Source organism: Tenrec ecaudatus, chromosome 10, assembly GCF_050624435.1.
Source record: "Tenrec ecaudatus isolate mTenEca1 chromosome 10, mTenEca1.hap1, whole genome shotgun sequence".
Taxonomy (NCBI): Eukaryota; Metazoa; Chordata; class Mammalia; order Afrosoricida; family Tenrecidae; genus Tenrec; species Tenrec ecaudatus.
Genome location: NC_134539.1, coordinates 85362103 through 85381929, shown reverse-complemented (window position 1 = coordinate 85381929; position 19827 = coordinate 85362103). Strand labels below are relative to the sequence as shown.

The 19827-nt window shown below is 46.1% G+C and overlaps 1 protein-coding gene across 1 annotated transcript; it reads right to left on the bottom strand.

Annotated features, from left to right (window-relative positions):
- Nucleotides 1-630: 630 nt before the first annotated feature.
- On the bottom strand, nucleotides 631-5849 carry ODF4 (outer dense fiber of sperm tails 4). Its single transcript, XM_075559569.1, has 3 exons — nucleotides 5576-5849; nucleotides 1043-1177; nucleotides 631-827 (listed from the first exon to the last, which is right to left on the bottom strand). The coding sequence occupies exons 1-3, from the start codon at nucleotides 5847-5849 to the stop codon at nucleotides 646-648; spliced, it is 591 nt and encodes a 196-aa protein (XP_075415684.1). The 3' UTR covers nucleotides 631-645.
- Between the last annotated feature and the right edge of the window lie 13978 nt (nucleotides 5850-19827).

Sequence of the window (19827 nt, the reverse complement as noted above, 5' to 3'; positions counted from 1 at the left end):
CACCTTCCTCAGGCCGCGACCCTTTCAGACAGTTCCTCGTGTTGGGGTGACCCCCCAACCATAGCATTATGTTCCGGCTCCTTCACCATTGTCCGAATCGAATCGGGCGACCCCTGCGAAAGGGTCGTTCGGACCCCCAGGTTGAGAACCGACCCTCCCGGGCTCGTCGCCGCCCTAAGCGAACCTGCCTCTGGGTCCAGGTCCCTCTTGCTTTTGAATCCTTCACTATTGGAAAACCAACCGGTTCCGAAGTGCTGTCCCTCTCCTGACCAGCCGTGACCACAGTCCACGTTCACTGACTAACAAACACCACAAAGTCGGAGGCAGCTGAGCTCTTGAGAGGCATTTATTTGCTCGTGTACAGGGCACCATGGTAGAGGCTTGGCAGATTGAAGCACCCAAGGGTGCCAAAAGATTCTTAGGAAGGGAGATGGGGAAACAAGCATTCCTTCGCCTCTTCTACTTCCCTCTACCAAGTGGCAGCTTAACTGCGGGGCATGATTTTCAAAAGAGACCATTTATTCCACGTCACCCCCGCTGGAGGGAAGGCAGGAACAGGGGAGCACAGAGCGCGTCTGAAGCCCGGCCCTTGCTGATTCCTTCCACTGAGTGAGAGTTGGGAGAGGGACGGGTGGGGAGAAGGATTCAGATGGGTGGACAGAAGACGCCTTCTATTTTATGATCAGGTATTCCAGGTGGTTGCTTTGAATCTGTGTGTTCGCCTTCAGAGTCTTCAGAGAAGCCCACACTGCTGCAGGACACGGTGCCAGACGGACGCATCAGAACTAGGCCCCAGAAATTGTTTTGGTTGAAGTAGCAAAGGGCTGCTGGGAAAAGATAGATAATGGGGAAGAAGACAGTAGGAGCATGGGAGGGAAAGTAACAAGGAAGGTGAGATCAAAGGGAAGACAGTCCCCAAGAACCTATCCCTGAGAGCTGCTGCCCCACCCCACCCCACCCCTCCCTCCACACTGTATCCTCCCCACCCAACCACCCTTGTTTCCTTCTCCCCCCACCCCCCAGACCCTTCCTGGCCACTTACCACAGACAACGTATAGGAAAAACACCAGCCAACCAATGAAATAGCTCCAGCCAATGGGAATTGACAGATTCCTCTTCCACTCAAAGATCCAGAGGTTAATAGGGAAGAACATGAGGGTGAAGAAAATGAAGGTGACTGGGAGACAGGAAGTGGAGAGGTCTCATTCTCATCCAAGAATCCCAGAGACTCTTCCTTATCTGCTGAGCTACAGCCACAAACCACAACTCCCATCACTACACATAGAGACATGGCCCCAGAGGCTCCTGGGAATCAGCCCCTCCACCTCCACCTCTTTAGTCGGGGCCGGGGGATGACGTATCCCATTTCTCAGGCAGCAACTTCCAGTTCTGTCTTCCAACCACCCACAAAACCCCTAAGAAGGGAAGAGGGAGAAGTGCCCAGGAAGGAATGGGTTAGGAGGAACTAAAGACCTTTTCCAGAGCTAGGGTGCACCTTCACAGAAGCTCATGATGGTCGCAATCCAGCCAAAGGAAGACAGTCGCTGAAGACCAGGCAAGTATGGCAGATGCAGCCAGATGGTGAGAGCAAAGCCCAGCCCAAGGGCCAGGCAGAAGTTTATTTTGGCCACCCCATAGAATGGCTGATTTGTCCACTGCTTAAAGTTCTCTGGGAGGAATGAGAAAACAGAATAAGCTAAAAATTTACAAAAGAGGAAATGTAAACAAGCAAAGAAATGTTCAGGTTCATTCATAGCCGGACACATGGAATTTTAAACTAACAATGAAGCGCCACCCTCCTTTATTAAATAAGTAAAGATTCTTAATATTGAGACTCTGATAATACCAACTGTATGAACATGAATTCCTCAATAGAAAAGAAAATGGACAGAGGATTTAAACTGAAATAGTCAAAGGAAGACATGGGAATGTCTCATGCACATCATGCAGAGCGCATCACAAAGCTGTGTAAACGAAATGTTTGTTGTTGGTGATTTTTTTTGTGGTGATTTTTAATCTTTCAGATTCTCAAAGAGCAAAACAAAATTGATAGACCTCGTGTGAGATAGAGGAACTCTTAACGGTGTGGTGGTTACAAGTTGGGAGGCAATCTGTGTGCTGGGGAGTTCAAAACCACCAGCAGCTCTGAGGGAGAAAGACGGGGCTTTCTACTCCTCCATTACGGTCTCTGAGTCAGCGACTCGATGGCAGTGAGAGTGTCAGAAAGCTGACACTTCTGCCCCCACCACTCATCCCCCACCACTGGTGGGCAGCGTTTCTGATGATTTGGGACAAAGTAGCCCCAAAGTCCAAATGGTTAAGGCCCCCTGTCCCTTTCCTGGAAACCATGCTAAGGAAACAATCAGAGATGTACATCAAAATCTATGTACAAGGACCGGCTTTGCAAAGATGTGTGCAGGTCCAATAAGAGGCTGTTGAATAAATCGTTGTTGTTAGCTGTCATTGAGTCGGCCCCAAACTCAGGCGACCACATGTCCCACAGGCTTGGCCCAATGTAACCCACAGGGCTTCCACTGAATGCTTTTCAGAACTGGATCACCAGGCCCTTCTTCCTAAGTCCTTTTTAAATGGAATGCTCTGCTGCAGCCTGCTCAGTCTCACAGCAACACAAAAGCCTCCACTGAAAATGAACGGTGCCCGGGGCATAAATTACACACTATCGATATCTTAGCTATGGAAGCGCTGGTGGCGTAGTGGTTACTCGTATTTGAAGCCACCAGCGCTTTGTGCGAGAAAGGTGAGACTTTCTACTCCCGTGTAAGAGTTGTAGTCTCAGAAATCCATAGGGCGAGTTCTACTCTGCCCTGTGGGGGTCACTATGAGTCGGAAATGATTCAATGTCAGTGAGGTTTTTTTGGTTTTTTCTTCATTAGTCGATCATTAAACATGATGCTCTATGATCGATTCTCATCTCCGAATGGAACATCCCTGGGGAAAAACACAAGAAACTGGCAGAGTAGTTGTATCTGGGAGGGGGACTGAAAGCGGACACAGAATCACACTGTAGAATCTTCTGTGGCTTTTGTCCCATTTTTCACTGTGTTCATTTACTGCCTAATCAAATAAACCTGAGAATGTGATGATGTTATAGAAGAATTATTTAATGAGGTAAGTAAAGGTGTTAAAATGGAAAATTAGAATTTGCAAATGAGAACAAATAGAATTGCAATAAAAAATATATACATAGACCATATGTACTTATAGTGTGTATAAATATATATATAAGTATTTTAATATACATATGTGTAAAGGCTGGAAAGTAAATACATTACAGAGTCCACAGTGACTTATCTGCATGGGGAAATTTTAGGTGAGTTTTCTTTTCTTTTTTAAACATATCTGTATTTCTTGTAATAACTGCAACATTTTTTTATAATATGAAGAAGAAAAAACCCTACATATATTTTTTAAAACCCTACATATTTAAACTACAGGTCATGGACAGCAATTAAACAAGCTTTCTCAAATATTGTTGGTGGAAGCGCAAATCACTGCGATACATTTGGAAATCAATTGGAAATTTTTAGTAAGAACATGACTCCTGGATTCCATAAGCCCACTTTGGGAATCCATCCCAAAGAATTCATAGTAAATACAGAAGAAGAGAAACATTATTATTAATCAGCATTATTTGACTTTTTAAAAATAAGAAATTGGAAATAAATTTTCTGAGATAAATAAAACAGTCAAGCTAAAGAAGACAAATGCTGTCTATAATGAGAAAGTACTTATGTATTAAAAGATCAATTTCAAAAGAAAATTTAAGCTCCTCTGAAGAAAGATTACAACTATGTAAAAAAAAAAAAGCATTCAAAACTTGTTCCATTAAAAAAAAAAAAGCCCAGAGAAAATTAAGTGCATCTCAAACTGTTGCTAGTGGCTGACTGTGGCGTGTCTTAGAGCAAAGTGCTAACTTGACCTTTGGTGCCTGCAACAAACCAAACTCACTGCCATAAAGTCATAGAGACCCCCTAGCGGTAGAAAGCCCAGTCTTCCTGGTGGTTTCGAATCTACCAACCATGAGGATCGCAGCCCAGCGAGTAACCACTACACCACACCACCAGGGCTCCTGGTACCAGACACAACCGAGACATCTTTCTAAAGTTGCCATTATTAGGTTAATCCAGAAGAAATTGCTCATTTTGTAGAGGAAAAGTGGTCAGGAGTGGCAATTTCATTTGATTTTCAAAATAATAGCTTTATAGCCCTGAGCAAGGTATTTCATCTGGCCAGTCTGTGTTCTCAGCTGTAACATAAGGCTAATTATCCCTGCCACTTAGAGTTTAGATTGAACGCACAGCATAACTGTGCAGTCCGATAGGTTTTGTTTCTCCACAGCTACTGAAATAAGGATATGTTACTTTTGCAGCAGAGGAAGATGATAGCCGTGTAACTTTCTCTTACATAAAGGAGAGTGAAGAAACGACAGTGGGGTCAAAAAGTCCTACTTTTCCACAGAGCTCGGAAAGGCCACCTTCTTCAGAGGTGAAGGGGCAGTGTGGCCTGAAATGAATCATGGGGGATAAAGGGGCTACAAAGATGGGGGTAAGGTTGATTGTTATCAACCAATTCAAACTCATGGTGACCCTCACCCAACAGGACAAGAGAATGGATCTATCTTCCACTGGGTTTTCAATGGCTCATTTCCCCCCTCTCACTCTACCCCCTGGAATTAGATCACTGAGCCTTTCTTTCAAGGCACCTATGGGTAGAATTGAACCTCCAACCTTTCCATTGGGAACTGAGGGCATTCCTTTTTTGCACCACCCAGGGGAAAGGAAAGAATAAAGAAATGAAACTTGGAAAAAGGAAAAGCCCCAACCAGGGCAAGCAAGGTCTGGGGTGAGAAGGACAGAGAGTGGCCTGGTCATAGCCTTAGGGAGCCAGGAAAATGGGTGCATCGTGAGGTCAGTAGAACCCCTGCGTGATTCAACTCACTGTCCGCGAGTCTGTGCTGACTCACTGCCACCCTATAGGACAGGGTAGAACGTCCCCTGGGGGTTTCTGAGACGCTAACTCTTTGAAATCCTGCCTTTCTCCTATAGAGTGCCTGGTGGTTTCAAACTGCTGCCCTTGGAGTTAGCGGCCCAACACACAACCACTGTGCCGCCAAGGCTCTTTGTGTGATTAGTCAAAAAATTAGTCATTAAGAACACACCCAAAGGCCTTTGGAGAAAGGGCTTGGTGACCTGCTTCCAAAAATCACTGCCTTGAAAACCCTAAGAGGGTAGAAGTCTACACAAGATTTCAATGAGTCAAAATTGAGAGGAAGACAATTCACTGGTTTGGTTTGGTTGGATTGGGTTGGATTTATTCTATTCCATTCTAAGCTGGGAATTCACACCTCACACAAACTTTTATGGTAAGCCCAGACTTGATTGTCTCCGAGTCTTATTCAAAGCTGTGACCTTTTCTAATTAATGAGTCAGGCAAACCGATCTGGCCAGGCTAGGGGAGGAAATGAGATCCCAGAAGGTCTAAGTGCACACCAGGGAATGGGGATGCCTGGAGGAAAGTTGTAGGCAAGGATCCCAGAAGGCCAACAAGGTCTTACCTTTCCAGTGCTCTGGGTTACAGCTTTTGGCTCTGCAGATGTATATGAGCCCCATGGACATGATATGGGCCTTGGTGCGGATTCTGGCTTTGACATTGGCCGGCCATCGCCGGTAGAAGCGGCTCCCAGAGAGATGCAGCCATTTCTTGGAGAAGACCATTACCAGCAGCAGGGTGAAGGCAAACAGACTGAGCACTGAGGTCAGCACATGCAATGTCCAACTGGAGCTACATGTCCATCGCCTGGACATCAGATGGTCTTGGCAGTGGGACATGGGCAAGGGGTTTGTAGCACTGGAGGAGGAGGCCTGACCCTCCCCATTTGTCTCAGCTTGGCTTCCATGCTGTTCTGCTTCCCCACTGCCTATTTCCTTCCTAGGTCTCTGATGCTCACCGCTTTCTCCTCCTGACTCCTGGACTTTATCCCCAAGGTCCCTGTGCCCCTCTGCACAAGTCCTCTCCCTTTCTGTTGCCCACCACATCTCCCCGCTCCCCGGCCAGGCTCAGTTGTCCTCGCCGTTTAAATATCTTCATAAGGCAGAGCAGTCGCCATCACAGAGCCTGAGGTCTGGAAAGGTATCGGGTGGGGTGCTCTTCTTAGGCCACCAAGCACCTGATCCAGGGCAAGGCCCCCAACCCACTCAGCAGGACAGGGCCCCTAACTGCCATGGAATATTCCTAGAGGATGGGGGAGGGGGCCATGGCCCTTCATCTTCAACCAACTTTTCAGGTGCTCTGCTCCTTCAGGTATCTGATGCCTCCCATCAGCTCTGGCCTCCCTGTGCCCACCTAAGAACAAGAGTCCCCCACTCTCTCTTCATTTCCTCTTTTGCCCTAAGCCAGCGTTTCTCAACCTGTGGGTCACTGTAACCCCTTTGGGGGGGGTCTAATGACTCTTTCACAGGGGTCGCCTGATTCATAACAGTAGCAAAATGACAGTGATGAAGTTGCAACGAAAATGATTTTATAGTTGGGGGTCACCAAAACATGAGGAACTGTATTAAAGGGTCACGGCATTAGGAAGGTTGAGAACTGCTGCTTAAGCCTTACCCCAGGTGTTCGCTGTTGGGGAGGGGAAGGTAAAGAGACTCATTCCCCCATTGCCCTCAGAGTCCCTGGGTGATACTCGACTTACTGACAATGGTTGGAGGTTTGAACCCACCCCGAGGCGTGAAAGAGATCTGCTTCCCAAAGATCACGGTCTTTAAAAGAATAAACAAGGAGCACAATTCTATTTTGAACACCTGGGGTCTCCAGAAGCAACAGTGACCTCTACAGCAACTGGTTTGGTTTTGGTTCTTCCATTGCTCTTTGGAGCGAGCCCCGGTGGCACAGTGGTTATGTGTTGGGCTGCTAACCACAAGGTTAGAATTTAGATCGGACCTTCCTAATAAACGTTCTATAGTTCTTTTAGGTCGCTGACCCCAAGTACCACTCTTAATAATTTCTGACTTAATTACAGCTTTTAGCTATCCTTAACCACTTTGAATCATTTCAGTATCAATTTGAATTCCTTGAGTACTTAGGTTAAAATTTCCTGATAAAAACTGTCTTTCAATAAGAGGCTCCTGCTTTTTAGAATCAACAAACTGTTTTGAGGGCGTCTGAGCCTTTACTTGGTTGGTCAAACTCACTGCAGCCAGAACTGAGATTGGGCCTTTCTAAGTTTGGTTAGGTCTGGTTTCCTGCTGTGAGAATGAGGGACATCTACGATTGCTGCCATTCAAAGATTCTTTTATGTCTGATTTTTTTTCAACCTATGTGGTGTTTTTTTAATCTTTTCTTTAAAAAAAAATCATTTTATTAGGGGCTCATACAACTCAGCACAATCCATACATACATCAATTGTGTCAAGCACATTTGTACATTCTATGCCCTCATAATTCTCAAAACATTTGCTCTCCACCCAAGTCCCTGGCATCAGGTCCTCATCCGCCCCCCCCACCTCCCTCATGAACCCTTGATAATTCATAAATTATTTTGTCATATCTTGCTCTGTCCCATGTGACCCTTCACCCACTTTTCTGTTGTCCCTCCACCAGGTAGGAGGTTATATGTTGATCCTTGTAATTGGTTCCCTTTTCCAACCCACCCTCCCTCCACTCAAAGATTCTTTTGCAGGCTTAGGCAGAGGCTTTGCCTTCCCCGCTCTGTTGGGCGGGGCTTGGATCAAGCTCCTTCTATTTCCCTGCCAGGAAGCCTTTGCTAATGGCAATCCTTTTGGTAAAAGCTGGATGTCCTCCTGACTAGTTAAATCTGGTGAGGAGTCCTCCCTCCTAATGGAGGAGAGCCATGTGCCTGATAGGTGTTGGAAGGAGTGGACACCAGACTGAGAACCAGTAGCATTTCCTATGGAACTCTGCATCAGAGAGCTCGGTTCAAAGGGGCTCAAAGCACGCCCCATTGATAAACCTTGAATGACTGCTTTGCCCAGTGTCTGCCTCTATTGCATCTGGGGTAGAGTCCAGGGTCCTGGGAGCCCGTCTCAGGCTCTTTCCCTGGGTCTTTTCTGCTATGATCTGTCCTGTTCTTTTGTAATAACTGCCTGCAGTCTCTCTGAAAATGTTCCTTTTCTCCACATGTAAAGCATCTCCCTTTGGTCTGGTGTAATTTGCTAAAGCAGCAGCCAGGAGGTCGGCCCTGTGCTCAACAGTTCCTACATTCCTGCATATCCTGATATAATCTAACAGAAAAATGACATGATATATTCAAGTTCTCAAATGCTAAAATAAGAATAAGATTATCTGCAGCCCCTTTGTCTGCCACATTCCTGTGGACAGCATCCTGTTACCTGGATATAAAATCTATATAAGGCCCATCATTTATGTGCTTCACTGCTGTATAACTTGACTGCCTGCCACCGGATAGTATTATTTTCTCCCAGGCCTTTAGGCAAACCTCGAGTACCTATGTGAATTCCTACTCAGTAAACTGTAGTTGTGATTCAACTGTGATGTGATTCTCATCTCCTAGCAGCTGATAAACCCCTATATCTATACCTTCTTCTGTGTGTTTTTTTTCTTCTCTGTTTTTGCATGCTTGTGAAAGACCTGCTTTGTTCCACAACATTTGATATTGCAAAGATTCTGAAGGAGAAAAATACGCTCTAGTTAAGGCTATCCAGTAAGCAAGGATCCAGTATTTAGATTCTGCTGGAGATCTTAACATACTAATAACAAAGGGGGTGTCTGGACCATGGTTCAATATAGCTTGCTTGAGATCTTTCAGTAGCTTAAAGGAAAAAGCAGCATGTTGCCATTCTTGACTCCCTTGTGGTTACTGCTTACCAGGCTGTCTGCCAATAACTCTAACGGGACAAGCCATTCTAAATTCTAAATCTGCTTCCTGAGCTATACTTTTCTCCTCTTGTGAAAGCAAAGGTGCCTTCCTACTCCTTGCCTCTTTGCTTCTCACTTCCTGAACCTCACCTTCTATGTTAAATCTCTTCATTTGCATTTCTTTGTCCCTAATCTCATCTCTCCCTCCAGCACTGGCTTGCTTGACTGTATTATGGTTCCCTACGCTGTACTCTGGCAGCAGGGCAGTTACTTCTAGTCTGCTATCTCCTTCTGATTCAGACTTCATTTTCTCAGTTCTAAAATCTGCTCATCTGCCTGACACTCATTCTGCCTGCTTCAAATTTGGGTAGTTTAGAGGCTCTCACTGCTCTGCTGGTCTTGTTCCTTTGCTCTCACACTGCAGCGGCTCCAACACTGCTTTTATCTGCACCCACAGCGCCCAGGTCTCCAGGGGTATGCTCTGTCCTTCCCTGTGGGCCTTTCTTAAGTTAATGGCTACCATATCCCAGATCTCCATATCAAAGGTTCCTGACTCCAGAGAAGGATTAAATTTATTTACCACTTGAAGAAACTCTTTAATTTTCTTATCGTTACCACTACATTTTATTTCTTCAAGAGGTGGCTAAGAGTGATATCATACTCTGTATCCTTGCTCTTCACCTCACTCGGACTAAAAAACACACTAAAAAAAAAAAAACCCTCCCACCTATCGGATGACATAAAAATATTGGCAAAATCTAGTAAAGTTACTTTAGCTCTTATTTCAGGTGGGCTTACATCTGTACTGCAACCTCTGGATGTTATCTTTGAATAAGCCTTTTAAAGACTGTGTGTGAAGGATGTGGCATGAATGGATGTCATCTGGTCAAGCCCGACTAACAAGAGGAGAAAATCTCATGAAGCCTGACATAGAGTTAATAGCAAAGTGGGTTCGAGATGCACGGGAAGACATTCCAGAAGACATGGTGTGACGTGCCTTCCAGAAATGTAGTATTAGTCATGCTGTGGATGGCAGTGAAGACTGCGCTTTGTATGAAAATGACAGCAGTGATGGTGATGACGGCCATCTCAGTGAAGACAGTGTCTATGATGACCTCACACCAGCTGAAGCTCTGCATTGGGATATGGATGATGATGAGGAATCCAGTTTTGAAGGATTTTAACTCTTTACATTTTAGCTTGGTTGCTGATTGAGCTCAGGGAACAGTACTCTTAAGGTATCATTGTTGATACCTTATTGTTTTTGTTGAACCTATTTTCCACTTACTGTGCTGGTTTACTAATGTTAAATGACTTGTCCTTTTAGTTTTTTATTTAAAATAAATATTTAAATACAAAAAATTAAATAAATAAATAAATAAAGAATTCAAGGGGGTACAAAAAAAAAACCCTCAAAAATTTTTTCCCAATTCACCTTCTGTCCAATGAGGCCCTCAGAAAAGTTCTTTTCCCACTGGGCCTCCACGTGATGGGCACCATATGTCAGGGAGTCTGCCCCTAACAAATCATCACAGGTCCAGTAGGCACAATTGTACAGGGATAACAAGTAAAGATCAAAGTAAAGTCCCAGAGAATATGAGAGATAGAAGAGAGATTGAAATAACGGAGTCAGACACATTTCATGGTAGTGTAAGGTCTCTCTCTCCGGGACTAGATTCCAACCTCAGTCCTCGGCTCTGCGTGAGAAAGATTTCACGCGGAAGCCGGGCTCGTGATCCAAGTGAATTTAATGAGAGTTAAGAGAAGTTTCAGGTTTTACGCGGCACCCATTAGGATTCCTTTGACCATGCAGCCTGGCAGAGACTGCTCCAGGTCACACAAGGATATCTCTCCTCCCACAAAGAGGACCAGACCGACCAAGCCAGACCTTCTCCCTCTCGGTTCCTGCCTTTTTAAGGGTTCCCGGGGGAGGCGTGGTGAACGACCTCAGGTCGATCCCATTGGCTGAATTGCAGGTCACCTGGCCCTGGTGGGCTGCTCCAGGTGTAACGCCCATCTGCACCCACCGGCGGGAAAATCCAGCTTTGTCCTTTGCTGGCTCTCCTGGGCATGCGTAAATGGACTTCCCAATTCCCTAAGCTAAGCTGCCTAACAGTAGCATGCTCACCTCAGCCCTGCTTGGTGGTACAGGGCAGGAGAGAGCACAGAGAGAGGGGGAGGGGAAGGAGGACAAGGGGAGAAGGGACAGGGAAGCAAGGACTGGGGGAGAGAGGACATGGCGGGGGAGAGAGAGCAGGGAGGAGAGAGCTCTTATTTCTAACTAAGGCTTATATATCTTTGGGGGGATGTAAGTCCCCTAATTACAGGTAAAGACATATGTCACAGGAAGGGGTTGTACTATAGGTAATACAGTAATGGGAGGGGGTGATCTAAGGATATACAAGCAATAGGAAGGGGAGGGATTGGGGGTACACATGTGACAAGATGGGAAGATCCTAGATTCAGGGAGGCAGCCTAGTTTGGATATCACTGAGCAGGTCTGACCTGTTCTCTGACTCCATAGAAACCATTATCAGTGGGGTGTGAACTCACAGTGCACCAGATGCCTTCAGGGAGAATATCTCTAAGCAGTTGGCCTCCCACCATGTGCTGGCAAACAGCCTCTAATGTCTGGCATATCTTTGGGGGAGACAAAGTTGGGAAAAAGTCTTTTTATATCTCACAATAAACAGCTGTTATCATCTATGTGGCTCAAGAAAAGCTTAGAAGAGGTAAACTGGGAAAAGGAACTGAAGGGAAGGGTAGGAGAGCTGACATCAGACCTCTGTGTGAAGTTCTGCAGGATTTGCACTGCATGAGGACAAACAGAGAAGGGGAGGGAGAATTGAATTCAATCTGCATTCAGTTCAATAAGCCATGTTTCTTGAAGGGGGCTGTGTAGTACTGAAGGAACGGGCACTTTCTCCCTTGTATTTCATAAAGGTACTGGCCCCTTTGTCTCTCCAAAAAATCAGTTGCCCCAAGTTGATTATGGCTCATGGACTATGATCCACACAGTTTTCCATTGGAAACCATTGACTGGCTTTTCATGCATGGATCACCAGGCCTTCCTTCCATGAGCTTCTGTGTGGACTCAAACAGCTAACCTTCTGGTTAACAGCCAAGCTCTTAAGCATTCGTGCCATCCAGGAACACGTTGCTGCTGCTTAGGTGCGGTTGAGTCAGCGCAAACCCATCAGGATCCCACATATAACAGAATGAAACACTCCTCCTGGGCCATGCCACCAGAGTATGTATCTTTGGTTCCAAACACTGTGTCAATTAATCTCATGACCCTCTACATTACCAAGCTCAATGTCCCACTCCAGGGACTGATCTGAATAACACGTCTGAAGTAAGTGAGAAGTCTCCCCATCCCTGCTTCTCAGAAGCATCCTGACTGTACTTCTTTTAACATAGATTTGTTAATTCCTCAGGTGGCTCATGGCATATTTAATATTCTTCAGTGACACCCTAATACAAAGGCATAAGTTCTTCTTCAGATTTCCTTTTATATTGTCCAGTGTCACTATATACATTAAGTGACCCAGTTATGGTCAACACACTTTTGTAATTCTCAAAGAGACATCTTTGCTTGTTAAAAGAAGTCTTTTATAACTGCCAACCTTATGGCAAGCAGCCCAACCCCTAGACCACAGTGTCACCAGGACTCCTTTTGTTGCGAGGTGTCACGAAGTCACTTCTGACTCAGCGACTGCATATACCACAGCAGGGAAGAAGAGTGGAGAATGATCCTGACCATTCTGCCCATCGCTGTAGTCACTCCATCGCACTGAAGGTCTCCTCGTGTTGGCTGCCCTTCTGCTTTACCAAGCATAATGTCCTTTTCCAGGGACTGGTCTGTTTTATAAAAAGTCTAAAGTACCATATATACTCGTGTATAAGCCTAGTTTTCAGCACATTTTTAATGCAGCTTTTGTGGTGAAATCAGGTGTCTCTGCTGACATTCGGGCCGGCTTTTACTAGAGTATATACGGTACATGAGACAAAGTCTCCCCATCCTCATTTCTAAGGAACATTCTGGCTGTGCTTCTTCTAAGATGGATGTGTTTGTTCTTTTGGCAGTCTATGGTACTTCCAATATTCTACACCAGCACCATAAATCAAATTCATTGATTCTTCTTTGGTCTTCCTTATTCAATGTTCAATTTTGACATGCATATGAGGCAAATAAAAACATCATACCCTTCAAAAAACCAGAGCAACAAGTTTTGGAGGGGTGAGACAGGAACTCTCATCCACTGCTGGTGGACCTGTAGGTATGTACAGCCACTATGGAAATCGATTTGGCGATTTCTCAAACAGATGGAAATTGAGTTACCATACGACCCAGCAATCCCCCTGCTGGTCATGTACTCAGAAGAGGCAAGAAACAAACCACGGCCAGACATCTGTGCTCCAAGGTTCATTGCAGCACAGTTCACAATTGCAAGGAGTTGGAAACAACCCAAATTTCCATCAACAGACGAATGGATTAAAAAGCTGTAGTACATACATACAATGGAGTACTATGCATCACTAAAAAGCAGTGATGAACGCATGAAGCATATCGCTGCATGGGAAAAACTGGAGGAAATTATGCTAAGTGAAGTGAGCCAAGCACAAAAGGACAAGTACAACATGAGTCCGCTGAGGTAAGTTTATTTATATATAAATAAAAAGAGAGAACAGAAAGCTAAGTGCAAAAGGGGGACAGGGAAAAAGCTACTGTATACAAACACTCCAGGGGTGAGGTCCAGGTAGTATGGCAGGGGTCAGACCAAATCCAGGGGTACATATGGTAGCCAACTAAAACAGGGGTGGAGGGAGGAAAGGGGAAAGAAAAAAAAGATGTGTGATGGGGAATAGGGCACTGACCCACTCAAGGGGAGGGTACTGTTTGTGTCTCCACAGGGAAAGAGGGACCAGATATAAAGCCAGTGCCAGACGAATGCAGAGTGCAGACAAGGAGTTGGGAGACAGTGGGGGGGGCCTGAGGGCTCGGCCCCCATACCAGCTACGTGGACAACTGCCCCTCCCCCCAGAAGAATTTACTTGAGAGATGGCACTGAAGCTGCAGCTAGGGGAGAGGGGCATGTTCGATCAGAGCAAATGGGAGCAAAGAAGTGGGAGGAAGAGAGAGTGGAGCACATCCTGGCCCATCAGGCCTGGAGGACAATATCCCCGCTCTGAACAGCCAATGGACAGAGTGGACAATATGGCTGATCCCATGAGACACACCATTCCTTGATAGCCCAGGCCCCTAAGGGAAACAGCACTGGAGACTCAGGGCCGGGACTGACCCGGACTGACCCTGTGACACTGAGGCAAACCACTAAAAGCGGGCAGCAGAGCAACCGTGGGAGCAGAGCAGGGAGCCCCCGAGGGAGTACAAAGGACAGACTCGGGGGACAAAACATGGTACCCCATTGGACCTAACTGAAGGACACACCTAGAGAAAAAAAATCAAACCTTGATCTATTTACAGGTTTTTCTTTCTTTAAAAAATGTTTTTATCTTAATTAATTTATTCTTCTGTGGGTAATTGGTTTCCTTTTTTGTTGTCATGGCTGTGTTCTCACTCATCGCCTATCTTGCCATGACTTGAATTTTGGTGCATAGTATTATCTCTACAGATCAATCTAGATAAGATCGCTGGATGAATAGTCTGGAGGAGAAAACAACGGGACCAATGGTTCCAGGGGGACCCACGAGAGGGGGAGGAGGGGGCAAGGAGGTGGTGCTGACTAACCCAGGGACAGGGGAGCAACAAGTGATCCAAAATCAGTAGCAAGGAGGGCATGAGTGGCCTGGTAGGGATTCAGCAAAAGCAAGGTAACCGAGAGAAATTACTGAAACCCAAATGAAGGCTGAGCATGATAGTAGGACAAGAGGAAAGTAAAAGGAAATAGAGGAAAGCACTAGGAGACAAAGGGTATTTATAGAGGTCTAAAGACTGGAATGTACATATGTAAATATATTTATATGAGTGTAGGGAAACATCTATGTGCATATATTTATAGGTTTAGTACTAAGGCAGCAGATGGACATTGGGCCTCCATTTAAGCACTTACTCAATGCAAGAACACTTTGTTCTATTAAATTGACATTCCAGGATGCACACCTTCCCACCACGATTGCTAAAGAAAAATCTGTGCATAAGCAAATGTGGTGAAGAAAGCTGATGGTACCCAGCTATCAAAAGCTATAGCATCTGGGGTCTTAAAGGCTCGAAGATAAACAAGTGGTCATCTAGTTCAGAAGCAACAAAGCCCACATGGAAGAAACACACCAGCATATGTGACCACGAGCTGTCAAAGGGATAAGGTATCAAGCATCAAGGAACAAAAAATCATATTATTGTAAATGTGGGTGAGTGCAGAGTGGAGACTCAAAGCCCATAGGTAGCCAACCAGACACCCCCTTAATGAAGGGTTGTGGGGAGATGAGCCAGTCAGGGTGCAGGATAGCAATGATGAAACATATAACTTTCCTCTAGTTCTTTAATGCTTCCTTCCCGCCACTATCATGATCCCAATTCTACCTTACAAATCTGGCTAGACCAGAGGAGGTACATAGGTACAGATAACAACTGGAAACACAGGGAATCCAGATGACTCCTTCAGGACCAGTGGTGAGAGTGGCGATGCCTGGAGGGTGGAGAGAATGTGGGGTAGAAAGGGGGAACTGATTACAAGAATCTATGTATAGCCTCCTCCCTGGGAGATCGACAGCAGAGAAGGTGGGGGGAGATGTCGGACAGTGTAATATATGACAAATAATAATAATTTATGAATGATGAAGGGTTCATGAGGTGGGGGAGTGGGGAGGGAGGGGGAAAATGAGCAGCAGATATTAAGGGCTCAAGTAGAAGGCAAATGTTTTGAGAATGAGGATGGCAACAAATGTACATATGTTCTTGACACAACGGATGTATGTATTGATTGTGATAAGAACTGTACGAGCCCCGAATGAAATGACTGAAAAGAAATCATACCTTGGGTCATGTGCACCTTAGTCTTCAAAGTAGCATCCTTGCTCTTCAACACTTTAAAGAGGCCTTGTGCAGCAGATTTACCCAATGCAATATGTCATTTGATTTCTTCACTGCTGTTTCCATGAGCATTGACTGTATATGCAAGCAAGATGAAATCTTTGACAACTTCAATCTTTTTTCCCATTTATCATAAAAACACCTATTGGTTCAGTTGTGAGGATTTTTTTTTTTACACTGCGTTGTACTCCATACTGAAAGCTACACGCTTTTATCTTTCTCAGCAAGTGCTTCAAGTCTTCTTCATGTTTGCAAGCAAGGCTGTGTCATTGGCAAAAAGCAGATGGTTAATAAACCTTCCTTAAACCTTGTCCATTCCTTTCTTGTAACTAGTCCCAGCCATTCCTTGTGTCCTTGACCCTTCTCATGACATCTCTCTTCCTCCTTTGTGTGTTTGTCTGTATCTAATCTACTCGTTTCACAACTTCTTTACAAGCCACCCTACTCATGTATGATCCAATAAGCATAACAAAGAAAGTCTGTTTCCAGAAAAGCAGGTGAAGGAAGACGTTGGACAGTGTAAGACATGATAAAACAATCATAATTTATGAATTATCAAGAGTTCCTGAGCAAGGGGGCGTGGGGAGTGAGGGGAAAAAATGAGGAGCTGATGCCAAGGGCTCAAGTAGAAAGCAAATGTGTTGAGAATGATGATTGCAACAAATGTACAAGTGTGCTTGACACAATGGATATATGGATTGTGCTAAGAGTTGTACAAGCTCCCAATAAAATGATTTAAATAAAAAAAGAAATTCCAAACAGGATTACAGCCATGGGTATACCCAGATCCCACAGCCATCAAGTTGATTCCAACCCACAGAGACCCTATAAGGGGTTTTCAAGGCTGTCAATTTTTTTTTTTTGCACAAGAAAGAGCTTTATATACAAGAGCAACTGAATATTGAGAAAACATCCCAGCCCAGTCCAGATCAAATCCATAAATCCGGTATTGGCCCATATGTCTGACACCAATCTATAAATTCCTCTTCAGACTCATGAAACACATGCCATGATGCCGAATGCAGGACGATCACAGGCCAGGGGCTGTCAAGTCTTGTGGATCCAGTGGCACTGTAAGCATCTCAGCCCTGGCAGGGCTGTTGATCCTTTATACCAGCAGAGTGTCCCATCTTGCAGCCAACACTCACAGCCAACGCAACAGGGCTTCTTCCATAGACATGGGGGTTAGGATTCCAACACATTTTTGTTTTGTTTCTCACTTTTTATTGTGCCTCGGATGAAGATTTACAGGGCAGACCATCAGCTTTGCATTGACTGCTGCGTGAACACTGTTTCATACCATTCATTGCAATCCCCTAAGTGTGGGATCCCAGCTCCTCTCTGTTTCCTGTCTCTGTCCCTCCTGCTTTCCTACTCCTTCTGAACTTTGTTCTTAGGTTAATGCTGCCACCAGGATCCCAACGTATTCTAAGGTACTCACAGCTACATAGCTACCCAATTCATGAGGATCTGATCATGTAAACACATTGGCAGTCCTGGCAGAGCCCCAATCTCATCCTAAGCCTTAAAATAATCCGAATGTCATCTTGAGACGCCCACATTCATTTTTCTGACCACCAAGCTTTCAAAGTGACGTCCCAAGGAAACAGGGCAGGACAGTTGCCCTAAACAATCTCATTGGCTATTGGGTAGAGGGATGGAGGAGGAATCTGCACATTGAATAGACAGATAGGTGAAGGGGAACATAGACAAAGAATAAGAAAGTTCCCTCTCAAGACCAAGATGTGCAAAGAGAAGGGGCCCACCTCCTCTAGCCTCTCCAGTTCCGGCCTGGTGGATCACAAGAGACCCCTCCTGGCTGTTACAGCCTTTGACAAGAACTTTGCAGAAGTCTATTGTAAGATGCTAAACCACCACCAATTGTATAGAAAGGACTCACTCCTGGTGACCCTAGAGGACAGGGTGGAATTGCCCCTGTGTGTTTCTGAGGCTGTGACCCTTTAGGGAAGGAGATGTGGCGCGACTGGTGGTTTCGAACTGCTGACCTATCGGTTAGCAGCTCAACGCGGAACCACGAGGCCACAAGGCTCCTTTCAGCAACTCTGAATGAAAACTGCAAATCGTGTATGGCTTTTCGAACTCGGCCAGACTTTCCCACCTCTCTTCTTGATGGAAGCAAACTGGCTCATCTCTCTCCCAAGGAGTGGCTGATGGGTTCCCAGTGACCCCCTTCTAGTTAGCAGCCCAATGCTTACCCCATTTCCCAGGATGCCAGAACTTGCAGGAACAAGGTCACCGGAGCTCCAGCACTCCTAGGTAAGTCAGTCAAACTCTCTATACCTCCTGGGCCATTTGCAGCCGCCTCCCCCTCTCACCCCCAGGCCTGGGCATCACTGAGAGACCTTGCCTCCCCCAGCCTCTCCTTGACACCCAGAAGGCGTCCCAGAGAGGAAAGACGTGTACAGAGCAACCCAGCAATGAGAAGTTGTGGGTGGCTGTGACAAAGGGGGAAGGGCAGGACTTCGAGTTGAGCCTAACTGCCATCTGTACCCACCCTTCATTCATTCCCCTTCCTGTCTGTCTGACCACTTCCCCATCTCCCACCCCCCTTCTCCTTGGGCACTCTGTTCCCAGTCCCCTAAGCCACACACACTGCCCCTTTCTCATGATCGTTTACTTCATGCTTCTCAGGAGTCCTGGTGGCATGATGGTTCCTTGTTGGACTGCAAACCACAAGGTCAGTAGTTCAAACCCACCAGCTGCTCTGCGGGAGGAAAGCTTAGCTTTCCACTCCCAAAAAGAGTTATAGTCTCATTGTGTGATATGTGGGTTAAGTGCCAATAAAACTGTTAAAAAGGAAGAAAGTTACAGTCTCAGAAACCCGCAGGGGCAGGTCTACTCTGTCCTATAGGGTGACTATGAGTCAGAATTGACTCGATGGCAGTGAGTTTGGATGCGATTTTTCTGTCCTGCCCCTCAGCCTCCCTGATAGAACTTCCAGACTGTACACCACCTCCCCTCAGGACTGTTTGCCCTGCACCACCTAGTCGAAAGTTTCCCCTGACCCTAACTAAATGTCCTCTGTCCCTGCCCTCACCCCAGGACAGTATCACAGCTAGGGCTGAATTTTCTTCCCCTTTCTGGGTTTATCTTACTAATGTGTTCTCTTGGTCACTGGAGCTCCAGGACTCCTAGGTAAGTCAGTCACTCTCTACCCACTGGGCCACTTGTAGCCCAGGGACATTTCGTCTCCCCCAGCTAGAACCTTTGCTACTTGAGGGCAAGCTTGCCCATCACCTAGAACAGTGCCTGGCCCATCAGAAGACTCAATTAATAGATGTTCAATTGAATTGAACACAAAGTTACTTGGCTGGTCAATAAAGAATGTTTATTGTTGCCAATTTGTTTGTTGTTTTTTTTGTCCTTTCGCATCTTCCATCCCCTCCTGGAGTCCCAGCCAGGCTGGCCCTGCCAGTCTTCTGCCCCAGCCTACAGCCATCCTTTACAGTCCTCCTTCCCCGGCCGACCAGCTCAGAGCCATCAGGGGCTAGAGATGGGCCAACACTCTCAGGCCTTGACCTGGGCTCTGAGCCCCAGTGACCAGCAGAACTGGCCTGTACTCTTGAAGCATCCCTTTCCAACCAGCACCACTCCTTGGAAAGCCATTGCCCCTTGAACCATGCACTCCCCAGTAGAGATCTGCTAGCATTTATAGAGGGCTTCCCACATGCTGGGCACTGGGCTAGTCACGGACATACCAAATGCCTGTGTCCGCCTCTGAGAGTCCCTGCACCTCCTGTGGAAAGTTGCCAAGCACGAGCAGAAGAAGAGATGTGCACGGCCTAACCCAGGGATGACCTTGTCTGAGGCCTGGGCCCAGCCACTGTCTGCTCCACTCCCACTGCCCTCCACCTCTGCCTGGCATCATTCTGAGGCAGTTTCTCATCTGGAAGCAGATGC